The sequence below is a fragment of the Corythoichthys intestinalis genome, chromosome 18 (assembly GCF_030265065.1).
Source record: "Corythoichthys intestinalis isolate RoL2023-P3 chromosome 18, ASM3026506v1, whole genome shotgun sequence".
In the NCBI taxonomy this organism is placed as follows: Eukaryota; Metazoa; Chordata; class Actinopteri; order Syngnathiformes; family Syngnathidae; genus Corythoichthys; species Corythoichthys intestinalis.
In genome coordinates, this window is record NC_080412.1 from 46,644,299 (window position 1) to 46,666,984 (window position 22,686).

Here is a 22,686-nt window from a genome sequence, read left to right on the forward strand (position 1 = left end):
ACAGAGCAGAGAGTCGACTCGACACGGCTGGTATTTTCTTCAATTTATTCAGAGTAAGTAAACGCACCGCTTTTGACCGTCAGTAACGGTAACGGCGTTGTAACAGCGGGAAAAAGTAATTAGTTAGATTACCCCGTTACTGAAAAAATATCGCCGTTACGTAACGGCGTTATTTATAACAGCGTTACTCCCAACACTGTTTATACTAATCTAATAATGTACTAACTCGTCTATATTGATTGTTAAAATAAAAATGGAAAAAGTGATTAACCCAAATACCTCAGATTAGCATAATTTGTTGGTGTGTTTAGGGAACATATACAGTATATGATAGCTCCTAAATTTGTCTTTAATTTACCGTGTGTGTGCATGTCTATGTGTGTGTGTGCAACATTGATCTTCCATGTCAACAACAATGTCTATTTATTGTAGCAATCTCACAAAGTGGCCACCAATTACATGCCCCATCGATTTGAGTTGATGGTGGAGCTGGTCAACAAAACATTCATTCCACCACATTACGGCAACTTTCATCAGCTCTAAAATGAAAGGCATCGTGCAAACATCGCCACCAATGGGAAATAAATCAGCCCATCTCTGCCGCTTGCGCTCTGTTGCCGTGTGTGGTCAGACTTGATTATAACATTGAGCGGTCAGCGCAGATGCCATATGGCATTACAAATACTAAAAGGCCTACAATACAATATGCTACCTTGGCTATCACATTTTCCTATTTAACCCGATACATTTTAGCGAAATGGGCTGTGTATGTACTAAACCGGGAGTGTCACAAATGGCCACATTTATGGCAATTAGAGCTGATGACTGGTTTATTTTTGGCAGACATAGGTGAACTCAGTGGAACTAGAAGATTTCACAGCCAGCCCTAGCAGTTTAAGTGAATTGGACGTCTATTGTTGTCAATGGTATTTTATTGTGCTTCACTTCCATTTCATTTTAAGACTTACGGCTCACTTCCAGTACATTTGGAATCATTTACTGTTAATTACAGTGGTATGAAAAAGTATCTGAACCTTTTGGAATGTCTCACATTTCTGCATAAATTCACCATCAAACGTGATCTGATCTTTGTCAAAATCACACAGATGAAAAAACAGTGTCTGCTCTAACTAAAAGCACCCAAACATATCAAGGTTTTCATATTTTAATGAGGATAGCATGCAAACAATGACAGAAGGGGGAAAGTAAGTACACCCTCTGCCTAAGGGGACTTAAAGAGCAATTGAAACCAATTTTTACCTAACAATATAAGTCAGGTGTGTGCCCAATACGGATGAGTGGTTTAAAGCTGCCCTGCCCACTATAAAATACACACCTGGTAAGAACTGTCTTGATGACCATCTCTAAAAGTCTGGATGTTCATCAGTCGACAGTCAGGGAAGTTGTCTACAAATAGAGAGAGTTTGGCACTGTTGCTTCTCTCCCAAGGAGTGGCCGTCCACCAAAAATGACACCAAGAGTTCAGCGCAGAATACTCAGAGAGGCAAAAAAGAACAATAGAGTGTCTGCTAAAGACTTGCAGAAATCACTGGCATAGCCCAATATCTATGCGCACACATCAACCATATGTAAAACGATAGCGAATAATGGTGTTCATGGAAGGACTCCACGGAGGAAGCCACTGCTCTCCAAAAAAAACAACAACAAAAAAAACAACATGGTTGCTCATTTAATGTTCGCAAAAAGGCACTTGGACACTCTACAGAAGTTTTGGCAAAACATTTTGTGTACTGATGAAACCAAAGTTGATTTTTTGGGAGTAACACACAACGACGTGTGGAGTGTCAGGCCGAGATGACGAGGCGGGCTCAGCTGCGGAGTTTCAGGCAAAACCTTTTGTTGAGAAAACAGAGGTTCTTCCGCAGGCATGCGGGGATGAAGAAAATACCAACAAAAAGCGCTCCAAACGGAGGAATAGGTCAGGACAATCACGATCAAAAGCTCAAACAAAAAGCACTCCGAAAGGAGGAAAATTACAAACATAAAACGCTCCCAATGGAGGAAAAACCCAAGATAACTATGATCAAAAGTTCAAACCAAAAGCACTCCAAATGGAGGATAAAATCTAGACAACTATGACTGCTGTGAAACCAGGCCGACGTGACTAACATGGGTAGTAGTAAGACAATTTGGCACAAGACAAGGGAGATGCAGACTATTTATACACAAGAGGTAATGGGGAACATGTGGAAACAATAGGTGATTAGGTGACAAGAGGAAGGGCAAGTGTACAGACACAAGGAGGGTGAAGCCTTCAAAATAAAACAGGAAATGACGTGACACAACTCCCCCATGATGTGACATGGAGGAAAAATAGAACAGCTCACCAACATTAACACCTCATCCCCACTGTGAAGCATAGTGAAGGGAGCATCAGGATATGGGGCTGTTTTGCTACCTTAGGGCTTGGACAACTTGCAATCATGAATGGAAGAATGAATACAAAAGTTTTGCAGGAAAACCGGAGGCAGTCTGTCAGACAGTTGAAGCTGGATTCTGCAACAAGACAATGATCCAAAACACAGAAGTAAATCAACTTCAGAATGGTTTCAAAAGAACAAAATACACGTTCTGGACTGGCCAAGTCAAAGTCCAGACTTGAACCCCATTGAGATACTGTGGCATGACCTAATGACATGGATTAATGCCAGACATTCCAGGAATCTGAACCACAGCAGTTTTTTAGAGAAGAATGGGCCAAGATTAGTCCTGATCGATGTGCCAGACTGATCTGCAGCTACAAGAAGCATCTGGTTGAAGTTATTGCTACCAAAAGGGGGGCCACAAAATATTAAATGTGATGGTTCACTTACTTATTTTTCCCCTTTCTGTCATTGTTTGCATACTATCCTCATTAAAATATGCAACCGATAAATGTTTGGGTGGTTTTAGTTAAAGCAGACAGTTTTTTCATCTGTGTGATTTTGACGAAGATCACATCACATTTGAATGTGATTTCATGCAGAAATGTGAGAAATTCCAAAAGGTTCAGATACTTTTTCATAACACTGCAGTTGAATTTTTCTTTTATCCAGGTGACTTCCTGTTGATTTGGTGCCACTTCCTTTTAGTTTTGAGGCATTTTGGAGTCACTTTGTTGTCAACTCACTGGCTGCCATTGACTTCCAATGCATTCTAACTGGGAGGAGGCGAATGAACGTAAGAGTCAGCCAAGTGTAGTTATAGTCTATCACACAGATCTCAGGTTTTACGGCGCCAGTGTCAAAATAAATGCATGTGATTTTGTACATACAGTAAAATGAGCTCTGGCGGGCGTGATTGGTGCACCTGGCTGGACACTTACGCCCCGCGGGCCGTAAATTTGACACCCCTGGTCTAAATTCCAATTGTTTGACCTTGGCAGAAGTTCTACTTTCAACTTAATTCCATCCAAATGAAAGAAAACTAAATGGGGAGGGTGCACATACTGGAGCCGCTGCAGATATTTCAATTTGTGTTGGTCTGCCCACCAAGCCTCAGCGGCACCTTGTCCTTTATAATGGGCTGTGAGAAATGTGATTGGACAAGCATGGAAGAAGCGGGCGGATGGAGTTGTGTAGACTTGGCCTCGGCTAGAAGTAATTAATATCTGCCGCAGTATCAGCACTGCCCTGCTACTGATGGATGCCTCTATAACATCATTGTTGAGATACACACAAACTTTGCAGGAGAGTATCTCTTCGAGGGAAAATGTATCTCTTAATCTAGTATTACACGTACACGTAACGTCATAGGATGGGCTTCACATTTCCGTTGTAGTGGCGGGAATCAATCAGCAGAGGGTCCTGGTTGGTTGTGATGCATGAGAGAATAGGGCCTATGATTCATTTTACAAGCATTAGTGATTGTTACAGTTGTTGTTTTTTTCAATCATCTTGTTTTTTTTTTTTTTTGGTACTATATTAGGTTTGTTGTGCGTTTACAGCTCACTGCTGAGTTTAGGGTTCTAAATTTCCCTTCATTAATTAGGCTCGATTATTATAAACCAACAAGGCAATTCAGTGGAAAAGAATCAAATGTGTACAACAGTCACAGTGAAACACGTAGCAAACCACGTGTGTTCAATTGATTTATTCAGATTTATCACTGGACAGATATACATGTATGACATGTTTTTTCAATTTTCATCCTCCAAAGTATCATTTGAAAAAATGTATTAGGCGGAAAACACTCAGGTGACATGGAAGTTCCGCCCTGAGACCCCTAATTTGGCCAAATTTCAAAAATTGTCCTATATGCATGTGTGATACATCATTGGAAAGCTTAAAATCTCAATATTTTGGGGGTAAAAAGTTTGAACAGGAGGGCATTAAAAAAAAAAAAAAAAAAAAAAAACAGGCCTACAAACCCTAACTGGGGGTGAGAGCATGAGACACCATGATTTTAACAAGATATTATCGCATACTTACCTTGTTTCAATCCAAAAACTCAAACTCAAAACTCAAAAACAGTTTTTGAGGATTATATGGGTGAAACATGGTAATATAACAAGGGTCGCAATGCAGATATCGCAGACATCAAGGAGTGGTTGAGATTTTCTTTTTCAAACATTTACCCTTTAAAAAAAAAATTTTCTTCAAATTTTCTCTATTTGGATCGATTATTTATCATATAAAATATCGGGGAAAATGCGACAGTAACAACAACAACAAAAAAAATTAAACAATAGTTATGCAGCAGGGCCGAGTACCAAAAGTGGTATTTGCCATGTGGCAAAATGGATTTTGCCATGTGGCAGGTTTTTGCCATGTGGCAATGTTTTTTTTTTTTGCCATGTGGCAAAATGGATTTTGCCATGTGGATTTTTTTTCACCGCGTGGCAAAATTGATTTGGCCATGTGTCATTTTTTTGGTAAGTGGCAAAATGGATTTTGCCATTTTGCTTTTTTTTTTTTTTTTGCCATGTGGCAAAATGGGTTTTGACTTGTCGCTTTTTTTTTTTTGCCATGTGCCATTTTTTTTATTTTTTTTTGGGTATGAGGCAAAATTTCAATTTCAATTTATTCACACACACATTCATATTTACAAAGTAAACATACTAAATTGCACGTCCATGCCATTGACGGCCACGCACGTCCAAATTTTCCATTCAAAAATCACAGCCACACATGTTTTTCTGCCATTTAAAATGAATGGAAAATTTGGACGTGCATGACCTGCAAAACTGCTATATACCCCAGAAAAATGCTACAAACCAAAATCCGTTTTGCCACATGGCAAAAAAATGCCAAATGGCAAAATCAATTTTGCCACATGGCAAATACCACTTTTGGTTCTCGCTTTCTCTCTCGTTATGAGGTGACATCCGTGACCTATTTACAGACACTATTTTTTTCATCGTGACGTCATATGTTTAAAAGTTTAAAATATGCGAGTGACTAATTTTTTAAAGTCATTTTTTAACCTAAAATTAGACATCAATTAATTATTCTGAGCTAAAAATGACAGACATTTCGAATAATAAATATAATTACTTACCTTCATTTTATGGCTTGGTTGAAACAAAAGCCATTGCACGACGTCTGTAAACGGGGGTTTCCAGGGTAAAACGGACAAATTAAAAATAGTTCGGGGGCTTAATGCGCCATGAATCTGCTATGGCAGCATATAGACATATTGTTCTATCAAACACAACAGTTCTTTTGGCTTCAAATACAGCAGTTTATTTTAAAGAGGGGTGAAAGGGCAGAAACTGCTTTTTCAGCTTTGTCTGTTTTTTCCGCCATCTTGTATGTATTAAATGTAATAATTATAAGTTTTAAACATGTTACTGTCCCGCTGAATTATTTTTAAACAACAATAATGTAGAAAAATGCTTGTCTTTATGAAATGCTTCATTGAATGGAATCACGCTGCTCACTTACAGTACACACAATGAGTTGCCACAGCAAGTGTTTCACAAGCTAAACGATGATTGACACATTAGGCGCCTTGAAGTTTCGGCTTCCGAGCCTCTCTGGCAAGATCAAACCTTAACGCCCGTCAATCATTCTTAAATTTAACAAACAACTCTAGTGCACTGCCTGACCAAGAAAAGCAGCAGGAGGGAGAGTAAGATCAATTGATGGGATCGGGACAGCACTATAAACTATTTATTTATTTATTGAAGAAAAAAATCCGCGATGGACTTAGGGCGCAAAGTTTGAATCGCAAAGTAGCAAAAGATTACAGTATATGTAGTTTGCCCCTGATCATTTCCCAGTTCCTATTTTTGTCATTGACCTTTAAGGTTCTGGCCTCATTTATAAATTCTTATTGGGCTACTCATTTTTACTGATTCACCAAAAACGGACCTAGGCATCAAACAAGCCTGTGTCAGGACACACGAAGGAAGGTTGTGGTCTTCCTCAAGAAGTAGGGGAAACGATGCGACTGTGATGATAACTTTCAAAGATTGAGGCTATCATTCGAGTGATGCAATTGGTCTGTAAGAGCACCTTTTCTTGTTTATTACCGCATAGGTTACTGAAGTATTGTTACTGTAATACAATTACACTGAACATTTTATTCAAGGGTGTCAAAAGATTACAATTTTTAATTGAGTTAATTACAGCTTAAAAATTAATTTATCGTAATTAATCGCAATTCAAACCATCTCTAAAATATGCCATATTTTTCTGTAAATTATTGTTGGAATGGAAAGATAAGACACAAGATGGATATATACATTCAACATACGGTACATAAGTACTGTATTTGTTTATTATAACAATAAATCAACAAGATGGCATTAACATTATTAACATTCTGTTAAAGCGATCCATGGATAGAAAGACTTGTAGTTCTTAAAAGATAAATGTTAGTACAAGTTATAGAAATTTTATATTAAAACCCCTCTTAATGTTTTCGTTTTAGTAAAATTTGTAAAAAATTCAATCAAAAAAATAAACTAGTAGCCCGCCATTGTTGATGTCAATAATTACTTACACAATGCTCATGGGTGCTGAAGCCTTTAAAATCAGTCGCACCCAAGCGCCAGCAGAGGGCGACAAAACTCCAAAAAACACAATTAACAACATGACATTTCACTGTGCTGTCATTTTAATCTGTTTGAGCGGGGCATGTGCGTTAATTGCGTCAAATATTTTAACATGATTAATTTTAAAAATTAATTACTGCGATAATTTTGACAGCCCTAATTTTATTATGAATCAATGAAAATAGGTTGATTTACCTGAACTGAATTAAGCACCTCAAATACCAAAAAAAAGTTTCAGTCAAATATTTTTTTCCCTTCACTTTAATTGATGCATTTTCCATCTTGTGCTCGTAAATTTGACACTTAAGCTCTAGAGTGCTGAAATAAATTAGCTTATTACCTTAATAAGCAGCGGGAACGGTAATGCACGGGTGTGATTAGTTAAAGAGCTACTATAGTCTGGAGTCAGCACAGATGGATGATGGCCCTGTATTCTAGTAAATTATAGCTGAACAGTAGGCCAGGATGAGTGAGAGGGAATATGGTTAAATTGACAGGAGAATACTAGGATTGCCAGATTTGACGGGAAACGGGAACATCTCAGGGTTGCGTCTGCCACAGCAAGTACACAATCTGGCATGGAGGTGTGTTAATGGCAGACTTTTCAAATTCAATGCCTTTTCCCTCTTATGTGATATTTTAAATTTACTATATGTGCAGTGGTATGAAAAAGATTCTGAACCTTTTGGAATTCCTCCCATTTCTGCATAAAATCAGCATCATATGTGATTTGATCTTTATCAAAATCACACAGATGAAAAAACTGTGTCTGCTTTAACTAAAACCACCCAAATAGGTTTTCATATTATAATGAGGATAGTATGCAAACAATGACAGAAGGGTGAATAAAATAAGTGAACCATCGCATTTATTATTTTGTGCCCCCCATTAGGCAGCAATAATTTCAACCAGACGCTTCCTGTAACTGCAGATCAGTCTGGCACATCGATCAGGACTAATCATGGCCCATTCCTCTCTACAAAACTGCCGTAGTTCAGTCGGATTCCTAGGATGTCTTCCATAAATCACTGTCTTTAGGTCATACCACAGCATCTCAATGGGGTTCAAATCTGGACTTTGACTTGGCCACTCCAGGAAGTGTATTTTGTTCTTCTGAAACCATTCTGAAGTTGATTTACTTCTGTGTTTTGGATCATTGTCTTGTTGCAGCATCCAGCTTCAACTGTCTGACAGACGGCCTCAGTTTTTCCTGCAAAACGTTTGAATTCATTCTTCCATTAATGATTGCAAGTTGTCCAGGCTCTGAGGCAGCAAAACAGCCCCAAATCATGATGCTCCCTCCACCAGTGTTGATGTTGGTGAGCTGTTCCATTTTTCCTCCACACATGACGTTGTGTGTTACTCCCAAACAAATCAACTTTGGTTTCATCAGTCCACAAAATATTTTGCCAAAACTTCTGTGGAGTGTCCAAGTGGCTTTTTGCCAACATTAAACCAGGCAACAATGTATTTTTAGACAGCTGTGGCTTCTTCCATGGAGTCCTCCCCTGAACACCATTCTTGGCCATAGTTTTACATAAAGTCGACGTGTGCACAGAGATATTGGACTGTGCCAGTGAATTCTGGAAGTCTTTTTTACCTCCCTGATTATTCTGCGCTGAACTCTTGGAGTCATCTCTGATGGACGGCCACTCCTTGGGAGAGAAGCAACACTGCTAAACTCTCTCCATTTGTAGACAACTTCTCTGACTGTCAATAGGTGAACATCCAGACTTTTACAGATGGTTTTGTATCCTTTCCCAGCTTTATACAAATCAACAATCCTTAATCGCAGATCTTCAGACAGCGCTTTTGACTGAGCCATGATGCACATCAGACAATGCTTCTCATCAAGACATTTCTTACCAGGTGTGTGTTTTATAGTGGGCAGGGCAGCTTTAAACCACTCATCAGTGATTGGACACACTCCTGACTCAAAATGTTTGGCAAAAATTATTTTCAATTGCTCTTTAAGTCTGCTTAGGCAGAGGGTTCACTTACTTATATTATCCCTTATGTCATTGTTTGCATACTATCCTCATTAAAATATGAAAACCTATAAATGTTTGAGTGGTTTTAGTTGAAGCAGACACTGTATTTTCATCTGTGTGATTTTGACAAAGATCAGATCTTTGATGGGGATTTTATGCAGAAATGTGAGAAATTCCAGAAGCCTAAGATACTTTTTCATACCACTGTAATTGTAGGGTTCTTAAAATTTATAGACCATTACAACACCAAACATTGGTTTTCTTCAGAACTCATTGGGATTGAAGCACAAGCTTTATTGGCAAGCGATGATATCAGAGGACCTATAAAGTTATTTCCAACCATAAAACTATAAATTGGCCAGTTTGTTCAATTTCTCGAATAACATCTGAATCAGTGAATATTTAACAACATAAATGGGCTTCATTTAAATGCAAACGCATTTCAGGTCACTTTGCCTTCACCTCATGACATCATAAAAGGACACCTACGATATTTTACCCACACACTGTCGAGTTCAAACATGTGTCACCCTGCCTGATGCGGATGTGAGTCATAATAACATTTCAAACAGGTCCATCATATATTTGTCCATGATGTTGCAATTTCTTTAACGTGTAACCAATGGATCTAATCGGCATTCGCCGGGTTGGTTTTAGGGTTAGGTTTTTTTTTTTTCATAATCTTTGATTAAAAGGATATTTAATAGCATTTTAACTCGATTTGTAACAGTATTCTAGTTCAAAACAACTAAAATAAAGCCGTTTCATGACCACATTTTAAACATAAATAGTTATTTAATTTAGTCTTATTTCTAATAATGCCACAATTGCAGTATCCATACATATTGTCACAGACAATATTTGAATGTCATATTCAATTTCATTTGAACCGTAAAATATAATAGTTACCTTGTAGAATATTAATTAGAGGTGTCCGATAATGACTTTTTAACCGATACAGATATCAAACCGATACCAATATACAGTGGTACATAGACTTTATAATATATTGACAGGACATGGGGCCGATTAATAGGGGGCTAACAGACTAGCATCGAAATTCATGCAGCAATTACGTCAGCAAAGAGCGAAAAAGGCGATCTACGGCAGGGATGGAGCTGTGCATTAGCATTAGCGCCTAGCTTGAACTCGGCTTTTACACAGTCATAAGCACAGCCATAAAAAAAATAATAAAAAAATTTAAAAAAAAGAAGAAAAGGATAAGCATAGACTTCATAATGATATTGATGGGTCAGATGCCACCTTCACTGCTCCATGCCTTCAAGTAGGGGGCCATCCTACAATCCGCTTCAGTTATACGCAGTCGGTCGCAACGACACATGCTGCGATCCAATGCCGGATTTCGGTTGAAAAGGCACAACACCTGTACCGCATAGAAAAAGGAAGGATTGTCTCAGGAGTTATTTGTTTGAGGATTCAAGGTAATTATTACATTTTTCGTTTTTTCACAAGAATTTTCAACGTAAAAAGCTCTTTGTTGTAAAGCTGCCGCCACATTGTCTACCAGACTAGCATCATTCTTCGACATATTTAAGTAAAATAAATGCTAACTGCTTGTTTTTTTGCTCTTTTAACAAAGAATTGAGACTGTTTTATGTCCATATCTATAAAGAATTCGGGGATTTAAAGCATTTATTTACAATTTTTTACTGGAAAAACTGTTTACATATGGCAGCTGCCACATTGACTAACAGACAAGCATCGTACTTCGACATATTTACATGAAATAACTGCTAACTGCCTATTTTTTTGCTCTTTTAACAAACAGCCGAGACTGTTTTATGTCCATATCTATAAAGATTTGGGGGATTTAAGCATTTATTCACAAGAATTTTTACCAGGAAAACTGTTTACATAAGGCGGGCTTCACATTGACTAACAGACTAGCATCGTACATCGACATATTCATGTAAAATGAATGCTAACTGCACTTTTTTTTTGGCTTTTAACCAAGAAACGAGACTGTTTTGTGTCCATATCTAAAAATTCAGGGATTTAAGCATTTATTCACAAGAATTTTCAATGAAAGAAGCTTTTTGTGTTTCCACTTTGTCAGCTTTGACTAACATAATTGAAACATGTATTTGTCACATGTTTTGATGCACTTTTATGCATTATAAAAGATTTATGTCTGAATTTTGGGGGACTAGGGTATTTATATGGAAAACACGTCTCTACTTACAGAATTTTTATGTTATGAAACTACTTACAGAACCAATTTATTCAGTAGAGGTACCACTGTATGCGGTCGTGAACTTAGCATATTATTGCTAATTGTATTGTGAAGCCCAACTGGATGCTTTAATAATCATAAATCTACTCTCATAACATTAAGACATTTTATTTCATGACACTCAAGGTCACCGTACCAGATAATACAGTGTAAAAAAAATCTCGTAAATTTTACGGGAAAAACCTGGCAGCTGTAGTTGCCAGAGAAATTCCCTAAAAAATACAGTTGAACTGTTAATACCATTACAGAAAATGTGTATATTTTACAGTTAAAATCTGTTTTAAAAATGAATTAAAATGAATACACTTTTAACCAGTAAATCCAACAGCTATTTGCTGTAAAATCAGCACGAACGTGTTGCTTTTAAATCAAAATAGATAAATAAATAAAACAAATAAACAAAAAATTAAAAAAGATATTCGCTTGGTTTTTAAATATCATTGCTTTGCCAAGTTTATGCATCAAGCAATGTGTGGAAGAATATCACACAATTCGCTTCTACTTCATTCATGCCGCATTGTTCTTTCCTCACTAATCAACCCCAAGAATCGCTGCTCTACAAAGAGGCGGAACACATCATATAACATGGACAGCCATATATATATATATATATATATATATGTATATATATATAATAATCATTCGTAAATTAGGACATATGAATTTATTACATTGATTTGTTGTTTTTATTCTTTTGGAAAGCCTATTGGAAAAATCTACACCAAAAAACATATTTTCAGCACCTTGTAAATTTTACTGTATTGTATTGCTTATTTTATTATGTTTATTTTGCGTTTAATTTACAGTACACCGTACATTATACAGACAAGTATAGTTATTTTTACATATAAATACCCCTTGAATTAACAGTTGTGCTTTGTTCTGTATTTTGCAGAATATAACCGTAAGCTTGACAATGAAAAACATTTTTTCCCATTTACATTGTTTTAATGTCATGAATTCACAGTATTCCCCTGTTAATTCTACGGACATTTTTTACAGTGTACGTACAAATAGAAAATAAGAATCAAGTCAAATGCGCACATACAGTCCAAAAAAAACATGAAATAGAAACATCAAGGAGAATACATCTGTCAAAATAGATATGTTTTACACTGTGACTTGAACACGTTAACAGTCCGAAGTTCTTATATGTTTGAGGGGAAGAAATAAGTGACCACAGTGAATTTCAGCCAATTGAAAACTTAAGCCGTACATCTGCGGCTTAACGATTCCAACGGCGAATCTCTAGTGCGGTCCGGCTATTATTTGTAATAGCTAAATAATCAGACTTTATGGCCCAGCAACTAGTGGAATAGAAGCAGCACAAAATTTAATACTTCTGGAATTGGCTCTACAAGTTTTGCCCCGGGCTCTTCCGCCGCACGCTCAATAGGGATGTAAATGCTCGGAAGATAATAGCAATAACTAGCTTCATTGGAGCTAGTGATAAACGATGAATTGAACGGACGACCCGAGGCCAGCGCGGCCCATCCCCGTGGCTCGCCGATTTGCCGCCGGCCGGGCGGGGGGGAGGGGTCTCGCCGTTTCATTAGCGCTGGGAAAGCAATGGCTCGCGTAGAAGAAAAACCTAAGTCATTCAATTAAAAACAAGTGATAGGGGCACTTTTACAAGCGGTTTATGGCCATTAGGCACTCATGGCTATTTTCCCTTGAGGTTAATTTCCACCACGGGCACGTCTAATATAGAGTTCTAGTTCCCATACAGTCCAAATTTCATCGCCGAGATAAGCGCCTGGATAGAAAACAGTCTTTTTTGTGCAGTTTTGCAATCATCATTTTTAATATTAAAAGCATGCAGTCATCTAAAGCGATTCAAGTGTTGCAATCTGGCTCTGTATCAAGATCTGGATGTCTTTGTGAATCGATGGGCTTGGTTTCACCTTATTTTGCTGGCTTAAAAAGCGCATTTGTCACAATCCAAATGTTAACCAAAAAAATGAGAAAATCTTTCAGTGCGAGCATGTTAAACATAAACGGGTTCATGGAAAGACAAGTCATAGGTCAATTTAATGCAGACATAAATAATGTAGTTCATTTTTGTTTCTTCGGGATGTAAATATTAAAGGGGAAGTTCAGAATTTTTGACATCAGGCTTAATCTTCGAGTTAGCGAGGGTTTAACCAAGAATCGAGACTATTTAACCCTTTAACACCGAACGTGTCGGATGCGACACGTTTACGCATATCATCTTTGAAGCCTCGTAACGCTGTAATTACGTCACCCACGTGCCCCTGGTTGCTCTCGTTTGAAAGTACGGAAGTTGATGTTCACACCAGATATTATTTGAAGTCAATCGACCAAGTAAAACGGGAGATAATGTCATTTGAGTTTTATAGTTTTATTGCACTCATAAATATGCATTAAAACTCTGCATGGACCATTTGTTTATCTCCATATTTCCATCATTTCTTGTCCTTTTTTCAAAACCGAAAGCAGCACAAAAGACTACATATCCCAAGAGCCATTATGATGTCAAAATGGACGAACCTAATGTGAACATTTTTAATAAACTGACGAGCAAGGCGCCAACTAAGGGAAAGGAGACACTCGTAGCAAGCAACAGCTGGATTGGATTTAGCGAGCGACTTTGAAACGTGCAGAATGAATCAAAAACTAAATTTAGCGCAAGCTAATGCATTATTTCATTAACTCAAAGGAATAGGATGAGCTGTATTTGTCATTGTTTTCCTCGGATCAGTCGGCGTCTCGGCGAGTAGAAGTGACAGCAGCGCGCAAACAGGCTGTGTGACGTTGTATGTGACGCAGCTTAGCGACATATTCAAAAACAATCTTTATTGAGTGCGAAAAAAAAAGAAAAAACTTTATTGGGTCGCATGCCTACAAAAATTTGAATTGAACTGAGCTACTTGTCAATATTTTTGAAAATACTTTTTTTTTCAATGTTTGTTATTTTTTCTTCACGATGAATCTTTTCAATTTTTATATAGATATGTGTTCGAGAAGCTTGATTGCATGTACATATATACCTTTGATAAGGTGATGGGTACAATACCTAACTTCACAAAGAGATATCCTCCAAACCCTTTTTGTGTTGGATAATATATATTTTTTTTCTCACTATTTTGCACTGCATATAACATGTTTTGACCATAGTATGTGTGAAGGCCAAAAACGCCTATGACCATAACTGCTGTTTGTGTTGAATTGTCAAACATAAAACAATGCAATCTTATTTTTTTCTATTGAATGTTTATCCTAGCAAGTTAAATAAATATTATCAAGCTTCAAAACGGTTGGTCGAGCATGTTTGGTTGTCAGTGGGACTTCAATATTACAAATTTTGAAAAAAGATTTTGAGATTTTTTTTGTTTGTGTTTTTGGGTCCAAAATGTGGAATAGAGTTGGTCAGTGAAGAAAACAACAGTTTGGACATGAAGTTCAAGGTATCCTGAAAAAAGGGACCCAACTTGGCCTTTGTGAACAGATTTTTCTTTGAAATATAAAGGCAACATCAAAGGCATGCAAATTCGGCCAAAATAGGCTTAGGTGTTAAAGGGTTAAAGTCCACATCTAAAAAGAATTCAGGGATTTAAGTATTTACTCACAACAAGTTTCAACGGAAAAAGCTCTTTGTTTACATATGTCGACCGCTAATTTCCTTACTGACTAGCCTCTTTGTTTGCAATATTTATGTAAAATAAATGCCACCTGCATGTTTTTTTTGTTTTTTGCTTTTAACCAAGAATTGAGACTGTTTTATGTCCATATCTATAAAGAAGTCCGGGATTTAATCATTCATTCACAAGAATTTTCACCGGAAAAAGATCTTTGTTTACATATGGCGGCCGCTAATTTGCTTACCGACGAGCATCATAGTTTGCAATATTTATGTGAAATAAATTCTAACTGCACGTTTTTTTTTTTTTTTGCTTTTAAGCAAGAATCGAGATGTTGTGTTGTTGTATGTCCATATGTAAAGAAAAATTCAGGAATTTAAGCATTTATCCCAAGAATTTTCAACAGAAAAAGCTCTTTGTCTATGATATGGCGGCTACTAATTTGCTTACTGACTAGCAGCATAGTTCGCAGTATTTACGTAAAGTAAATGCTACCTGCACTTTTTTTTTTTTTTTGCATTTAACCAAGAATCGAGACTGTTTTACATCCATATCAATAAAGAATTCCGGGATTAAAGCATTTATCTACAAGAATTTACCGGGAAAAAATTCTTTGTTTAGATATGGCAGCCCCTAATTTGCTTACTGACTAGCAGCATTGTTCGCAATATTTACATAAAAATACATGCTAACTGCACTTTTTTTTTTTTTGCTTTTAACCAAAATTCAAGACTCTTTTACGTCCATATCTACAAAGGATTCAGGGATTTAAGCATTTATTCACAAGAATTTTCAACGGAAAAAGCTCTTTGTCTGTTTCCACTCGGTGAGCTTTGACGGTGATAGGCCCCCCTATGAATCGGCCCTGCGCCCCGTGTCCCGTCAATACATTATGAAGTCTATGGTTGAAATCAACTCCACCAACTAATTAAACCCGTGCTAAATCGAAGATTAAGCCTGATGTCAAAAATTCCCCTTTAAACAAGCCATAAATGCTGTTTCTGAAAGTTTTTTTTTTTTACAATTGATTTTGGCCAGACTTAATTTCCATATATCTGGGAAGTTCATTTGATCACGACTTTAGTAGTGCACTTATGCAGATCTTATCTTTCAATATTCAATATTTGTCGACATAACATTAGTCATCGCCAAGGATTTGCGCGAGCTCATTAAGCAGAAAGTTGCCACGCTAAAACTATCGGCAAAGTTCAAACTATTTCTGTAATTTTGCTTGCTACTCAATAGCTTTTATTGCGGGGGAGCCATTGCGGGTCTAATTATGTTTACTTGTTGTGGTGCTAACACATTTCCTGGAGTTTAAAAGTTGTATTGCTGTCATTAGAAGGCCTTCGTTAATGAGGTAGAACCGTGCGCTTATTAGACAGGAAGAGAGCTTGCTTAATAGCTTCCATTAGACTCGGTTTCCACCGGAGAGCTTCATCCTATTGCATGCTGTTGGTTGATTTAAAACTTGGACGATCTGGTCTTGGGTCATTGACACTGAGCTGCAAGTGACTGCGAAATATATTCAGGTCTAAAAACTCTTTCCTTTGTTTCTCTTATTTAGCCTTTGTGCTGAGCTGTTCCTTCCCCAAGGAGCCCGCCGGTGGAGAAGTTTCCGTAACGCACCTCTACGCTAGTGGAGAAGCTTACTTCAACTGCTTTACAGGCTACAGGTTGAAAGGACCGAAGACGCTCACTTGCCGCAACGCCACCACGCCCTACTGGAGCGGGAAAGAACCCCAGTGCATTGGTAAGATACCGTAATTTCCAGAATATAACGCACACTTTTTTTCCCCCAAAATCAACTTGTAAAATCATGGTGCGCATTAGAAACGGGTACATGGATGGAGACAGAAATATATATAGTATATGTTACATATATATATATTAAAACAGATTTTTTATTATTGACACGGCCACGTTGTGTTGAAGAAATGTATGCAGCGATCCGTTGCCGACCATTACGGTACGTGACGTCACCATTTTGTTTCGGTAATACTTCACTCTGATCGGCCGAGTGATTTCGTCTGTGTTAAATTCTGCTTTTTTTCACTCTTCATAAAGCGCAGAATTTAGTTTCTTAAACTCATTAGAGTCAACGTTTATTGCAGCTCCGCAACTCGGACCATAACAAACGTAACAACACAAACTTCCTGTACTTCCAACTCTATCTGTCCCTCGGGAAACTCAAACCCAAATAGCAATAGTTCCTATTGTTATTGTTGTGTCGACAGCGATGAGCTCTACTCGGATTTTTGACTTACGTTCTCACTTTCATTTTACCGTATCAATTCATGGAAGAAACATTTATTCATCATGATGAAACGAGCAAGTTATACAGCAGCCTTTAAAAGAAAAGTCACATCTGTTTTGTTTTCTCCTAGATTCTGGTAAGTTGGAGAAGTTCTGAAATCATATTATTACCGTAAATATTGTCAGTTTATGGGAATGTTTTGAACTACCAATGTGCTATGCTTGTGCTGTGTTTCACCAGTCAGTAAAATGACATTTCTGTATCTGTACACGAGCTCTGTTTTCTTGTATTCTTCTATTTATTGGTGCTAAAATTAGGGTCTGCGTTATACACGCGTACAATAATTTCCCCTAGATTTTACAAGTAAATTTGGGGTGCGCATTATACACGGGTGCGCCTTATATTCGGGAAATTACGGTAACTCGCAGTCACTGAAAAATGGAGTCGACGTCAAATCTACAGTACAGTGTATCACAAAAGTGAGTACACCCCTCGCATTTTTGCAGATACAGTGGTACCTCTACATACGAAGTTAATCCGTTCCAGGACCTTGTTTGTAAGTCGAAATGGTCGTATGTCGAGCAGGATTTTCCCATAGGAATACATTATAATTCCATTAATTCGTTCCACAGCCCAAAAACCTGCACTAAATCCTTAAAAAATACTGCTGGTGCTATTACAAATGGCAATTACACGTAGCAAAACAAATAAATTATAAATCAAAATTGGAATAATGTAATAAAAAGAATAATAATAATTCCTGTAATAGTGTAACGAATCGGGTTCTAATAAGGCGGACGTTTTTTTGTGTACCTGAACGCACCGCGGGGCTCACGTGCCAGAGACGGACCGGTGAGCTTGAGTTTCACTTTCACTTTGAATGTTCTCTTGAGAACACCGTCAATTGCGGCAGACAGCAGGCGTTTTGTGTTGAATAAGTTGTGAAAGAAATGATGAAAGCTGGCGATTTCTTTGGAGACAATAAGAATTGTCAGCTTAATTTATAAAGACTGGCGAACGATGGTCGGAGGAGGACCGTGGAGATGTATTGTTGAGCCATTTCACGGATGCCCACCCCACGCTCATATTTTTCTGTCATTTGCATCTTCATTTCGAAGGTAAGCATCAACTTTTTCCTTGTTTCACCACCTGTACCAACCTTTTCTGAAACCTGTGTTGATTTGTCACACAAGAAAATCCGCCGTGCATTCGTCTGCGGTGCTGCCATTGTCGTCGTATTTCGAGCATGTCGTCGGATGTAGAAACAAATGGCGAGTCAAATTTTTCGTCGGATGTCGAAAAGTTCGTGTGTCGAAGCGATCGTATGTAGAGGTACCACTGTACTTAATTATTACTTTTCATGGGACAACACTGAAAAAAATGACACTTTGACACAATAAAAAGTAGTCTGTGTGCAGCTTACATTATAGAGTTGAGAGAGAATTATCTCCCCTCAAATACAGCCCTTAACGTCTAAACCCCTGGCAACAAAAGTGAGTACACCCCTTAGAAACTGCATCCCTAAATGTATAAATTATAACTGCTTGTGCCGCCCGAGACTCGTTACAGGAGTGCTGTCAGCTTTGCTGCAGAGATTGAAGAGGTGGGGGGTCAGTCTGTTAGTGCTCAGACCATACGTCAAATTCTGAAGACGGTACACTAGAAAGCCCGCAAACAGTTTCCTGAAGAAATGTCAACAAAGCACATGGATTACTGGAATCATATGGTCTGATGAGACGAAGATTAATTTGCTTGGTTCCGAATGTCTCAAGCATGTGTGACGGCAACCAGGTGAGGAGTACAAAGATAAGTGTGTCATGCCTACAGTCAAGCATGTTGATGGGAATGACCCCCCCCCCCCCACCACCACCACCACCACCACCACCACCACCACCACCTCTTCAATCTCTGCAGCAATGCTGACAGCACTCCTTTAATGAGTCACATGACATTTTGGAGGGAAAATGACAAGCAGTACTCAATTTGGACATTTAGGGATGTATGTAGTTCCCATGCGGTGTACTCACTTTTGTTGCCAGGGGTTTGGATGTTAATGGCTATATTTTGAGTTATTTTGAGGGGAAAATAAATGACACGGAATAAAAAAAAAAAACAGACTACTTTTCATTGTGTCAAAGTGTGATTTTTTTCAGTGTTGTCCCATGAAAATATACTTAAATATCTGCAGAAATGCAAGGGGTGTACTCACTTTTGTGATACACTGTATTTATGAGAGCGTTGATGGGGTCACGGGGAGCTTGCATTGATTCAATGAGAAAGGCACTCAGTGCTAATATATAGAGAAATAGTTCAAATACAGGGAGTCGTTGAGTTATGACAGAGTTCTGTTCTACGCTGGCGACGTCATCCGAATTCCACGTAAGTTAGATTTCACGGTTTAAGTCGAAATTTACGTCAAAAATATTTGGAATGAGAACAATAAAATACTAGTACATGACATACAGTGCTGGCCAAAAGTATTGGCACCCCTGCAATTCTGTCAGATAATGCTCAATTTCTCCCAGAAAATGATTGCAATTACAAATGCTTTGGTAGTTAGAAAAAAATGAAATCATTATCATTTTACACAAAACTCTCAAAATGGGTCGGACAAAAGTATTGGCACCCTTTGAAAAATCATGTGGAGCTTCTGTAATTTGTGTAATTAACAACACCTTTTACTTACCTGCGGCACATAACAGGTGGTGACAGTAACTAAATCAGACTTGCAGCCAGTTAAAATGGATTAAAGTTGACTCAACCTATGTCCTTGTGTGTACCACATTGAGCATGGAAAAAAGAAACAAGACCAAAGAACTGTCTGAGGACATGAGAAGCACAATTGTGAGGAAGCATGGGCAATCTCAAGGCTACAAGTCCATCTCCAAAGACCTGAATGTTCCTGTGTCTACCGTGCGCAGTGTCATGAACAAGTGTCAAGCCCACAGCACTGTGGCTAACCTCGCTAGATGTGGATGGAAAAGAAAAATTAACAAGACATTTCAATGAAAGATTGTGCTGACGGTGGAGAAAGAACCTCAACTAACAAACAAGTTCAAGCTGACCTGCAGTCTGAGGGTACAACAGTGTCAAACCATACTATCCGTCGGCAACTGAATGAAAAGGAACTCTATGGTAGTATACCCAGGAAGACCCCATTTCTGACCGAGAGACATAAAAAAGCCAGGCTGGAGTTTGCCAAAACTTACCTGAGAAAGCCAAAAACGTTTTGGAAGAATGTTCTCTGGTCAAATGAGAGAAAAGTAGAGCTTTTTGGGAAAAGGCATCAACATAGAGTTTACAGGAAAAATGTGGGTTGCTTTGCTGCCTCTGGCACTGGACTGTTGCATGGCATTATGAAGTCTGAAGACTACCAACAAATTTTGCAGCACAATGTAGGGCCCAGTGTGAGAAAGCTGGATCTCCCTCAGAGGATTTTCCAGCAGGACAAAGACCCAAAACACACTTTAAAAAGCACTAAAAAATGGTTTGAGAGAAATCACTGGAGACTTATAAAGAGCTGAAAATGGCAGTTTGGAAAAGGCAACCTTCAAATCTCAGGGACCTGGAGCAGTTGGCCGGGCCGAAGAAGAACGGTTTAAAATTCCCGCAGAACATTGTAAGAAACTCATCGGTGGATATTGGAAGCGGTTGTTCGCAGTTATTGTGTCTAAAGGTTGTGCTACCAAGTATTAGGTTGGGGGTGCCAATACTTTTGTCCGACCCATTTTTGGACTTTTGTGTAAAATGATAATGATTTAATTTTTTTTCATTCTCTTTTGTGTTTTTTAATCGCAAGCAAACTAAATGAAGATATTACTACCAAAGCATTTGTGATTGCAAACATTTTCTGGGAGAAACTGAGCATTATCTGACAGAATTGCAGGCGTGCCAATACTTTTGGCCAGCACCGTATGACTACTGTCGATGTGTGGCTAACGTGTCTTTTGTTCAGGATTTATTTAATTAATAAAAACACAGCGCTGTGGAGTGATGAGGGTGTAAAATAAAAACATAATAAAGCAAACTGTCAATTTTAGAACTCCCAGTAATGTAATATAAAATAATTAGGGCTGTCAAAATGGTCGCGTTAACGGGCGGTAATTAATTTTTTAAAATAATCACGTTAAAATATTTGACGCAATTAACGCACATTCCCCGCTCAAACAGGTTAAAATGACAGCACAGTGTGACGGCCACTTGTTACTTGTGTTTTTTGTCTCCCTCTGCTGCCGCTTTGGTGAGACTGATTTTATAGGTTTAAGCACAATGAGCATTGTGTAATTATTGACATCAACAATGGCGAGCTACTAGTTTATTTTTTGATTTGAAAATTTTACAAATTTTATTAAAACGAAAACATTAAGAGGGGTTTTAATATAAATTTTCTATAACTTGTACTAACATTTATCTTTTAAGAACTACAAGTCTTTCTATCCATGGATCGCTTTAACAGAATGTTAATAATGTTAATGCCATCTTGTTGATTTATTGTTATAATAAACAAGTACAGTACTTATGTACAGCATGCTGAATGTATATATCAGTCTTGTGGCTTATCTTTCCATTCCAACAATAATTTACAGAAAAATATGGCATATTTTATAGATGGTTTGAATTGCGATTAATTACGAATAATTAATTTTTAAGCTGTGATTAACTCGATTAAAATTTTTAATCGTTTGACAGCCCTAAAAATAATGTGTCACTTTTAAAGTTTTATTTCATCGTCTATATTTTGTATCTATTTTGATTTATTATATTGTATATTACAATATTTAAACATTTAATTAAAAGAAATCATGATCCCATCCCAGTCCAGACGGCTCAGACGTCTATCGACCTCGATGCCAGCTCTTGCTGTTCCAATGGATTGGAGGTCTATTGTGACTGGCTTGGTTATTTTCCGTGGCTTGATGACTGTACAATCCGGGGCCAAATGAATGTGTTTTTGTACGATTAGAAGCACAGACAGTTATTGTCTGGAGGCACTTAGCACCTGGCTGCCTTAATTAGAACCGGGTTGCATGACTTTCCCTGTCGTGCTGGTAAAAAGCTCATCCACCAAATCCGGACTTACTCCGTGCCCGCGTACAGCTGCTCTGAACTGATAGCGCCACCGCTGCTGCCATTTTTAACAAATACCCCGCACGCTGAAGTCCGCTGGAGGTCCCTCTAGTTCATGTGATTAGCGTAGCTCATATGGTACTTTTTTCACGCCCCCATACAGCATCCTGCGGTGGGATGATGAAAAACGCAACCACTGGTCGCATTGTTTCTCCTGGATTTCCTGGCAACTACAGCAACAACCTGACATGCCACTGGGTCCTGGAGGCCCCCGAAGACCATCGGCTACATATTCACTTCGAAAAGGTGGCTTTGGCAGAGGATGATGACAGGTGGCTAAAACACACGCACACACATGCTCGTGCACTCACGTGAAAAGCCAGTTGGCTTGTGGTTCAAGCACGCCTGCAGTGACATTGCCGACATTTTTCGTAGAAAAAGGGCAAGCTACATATTAGCAGTTTTTAGTCTTAACATAGACTTCATAATGTATTGACAGGACACGGGGGGTGGGG

At 38.2% G+C, this 22,686-nt stretch overlaps 1 protein-coding gene across 3 annotated transcripts in view; it reads left to right on the top strand.

Moving 5' to 3' along the window:
• Nucleotides 1-22,686, top strand: part of LOC130906121 (seizure protein 6 homolog) — a 227,229-nt gene that overhangs the window by 166,210 nt on the left and 38,333 nt on the right. For all 3 annotated transcript variants that reach the window (XM_057820079.1, XM_057820080.1, XM_057820081.1), the window contains exons 5-6: nucleotides 16,415-16,600; nucleotides 22,335-22,503. In XM_057820079.1, coding sequence (XP_057676062.1) covers nucleotides 16,415-16,600; nucleotides 22,335-22,503 — 355 coding nt within the window. The remainder of the gene's footprint in view (nucleotides 1-16,414; nucleotides 16,601-22,334; nucleotides 22,504-22,686) is intronic.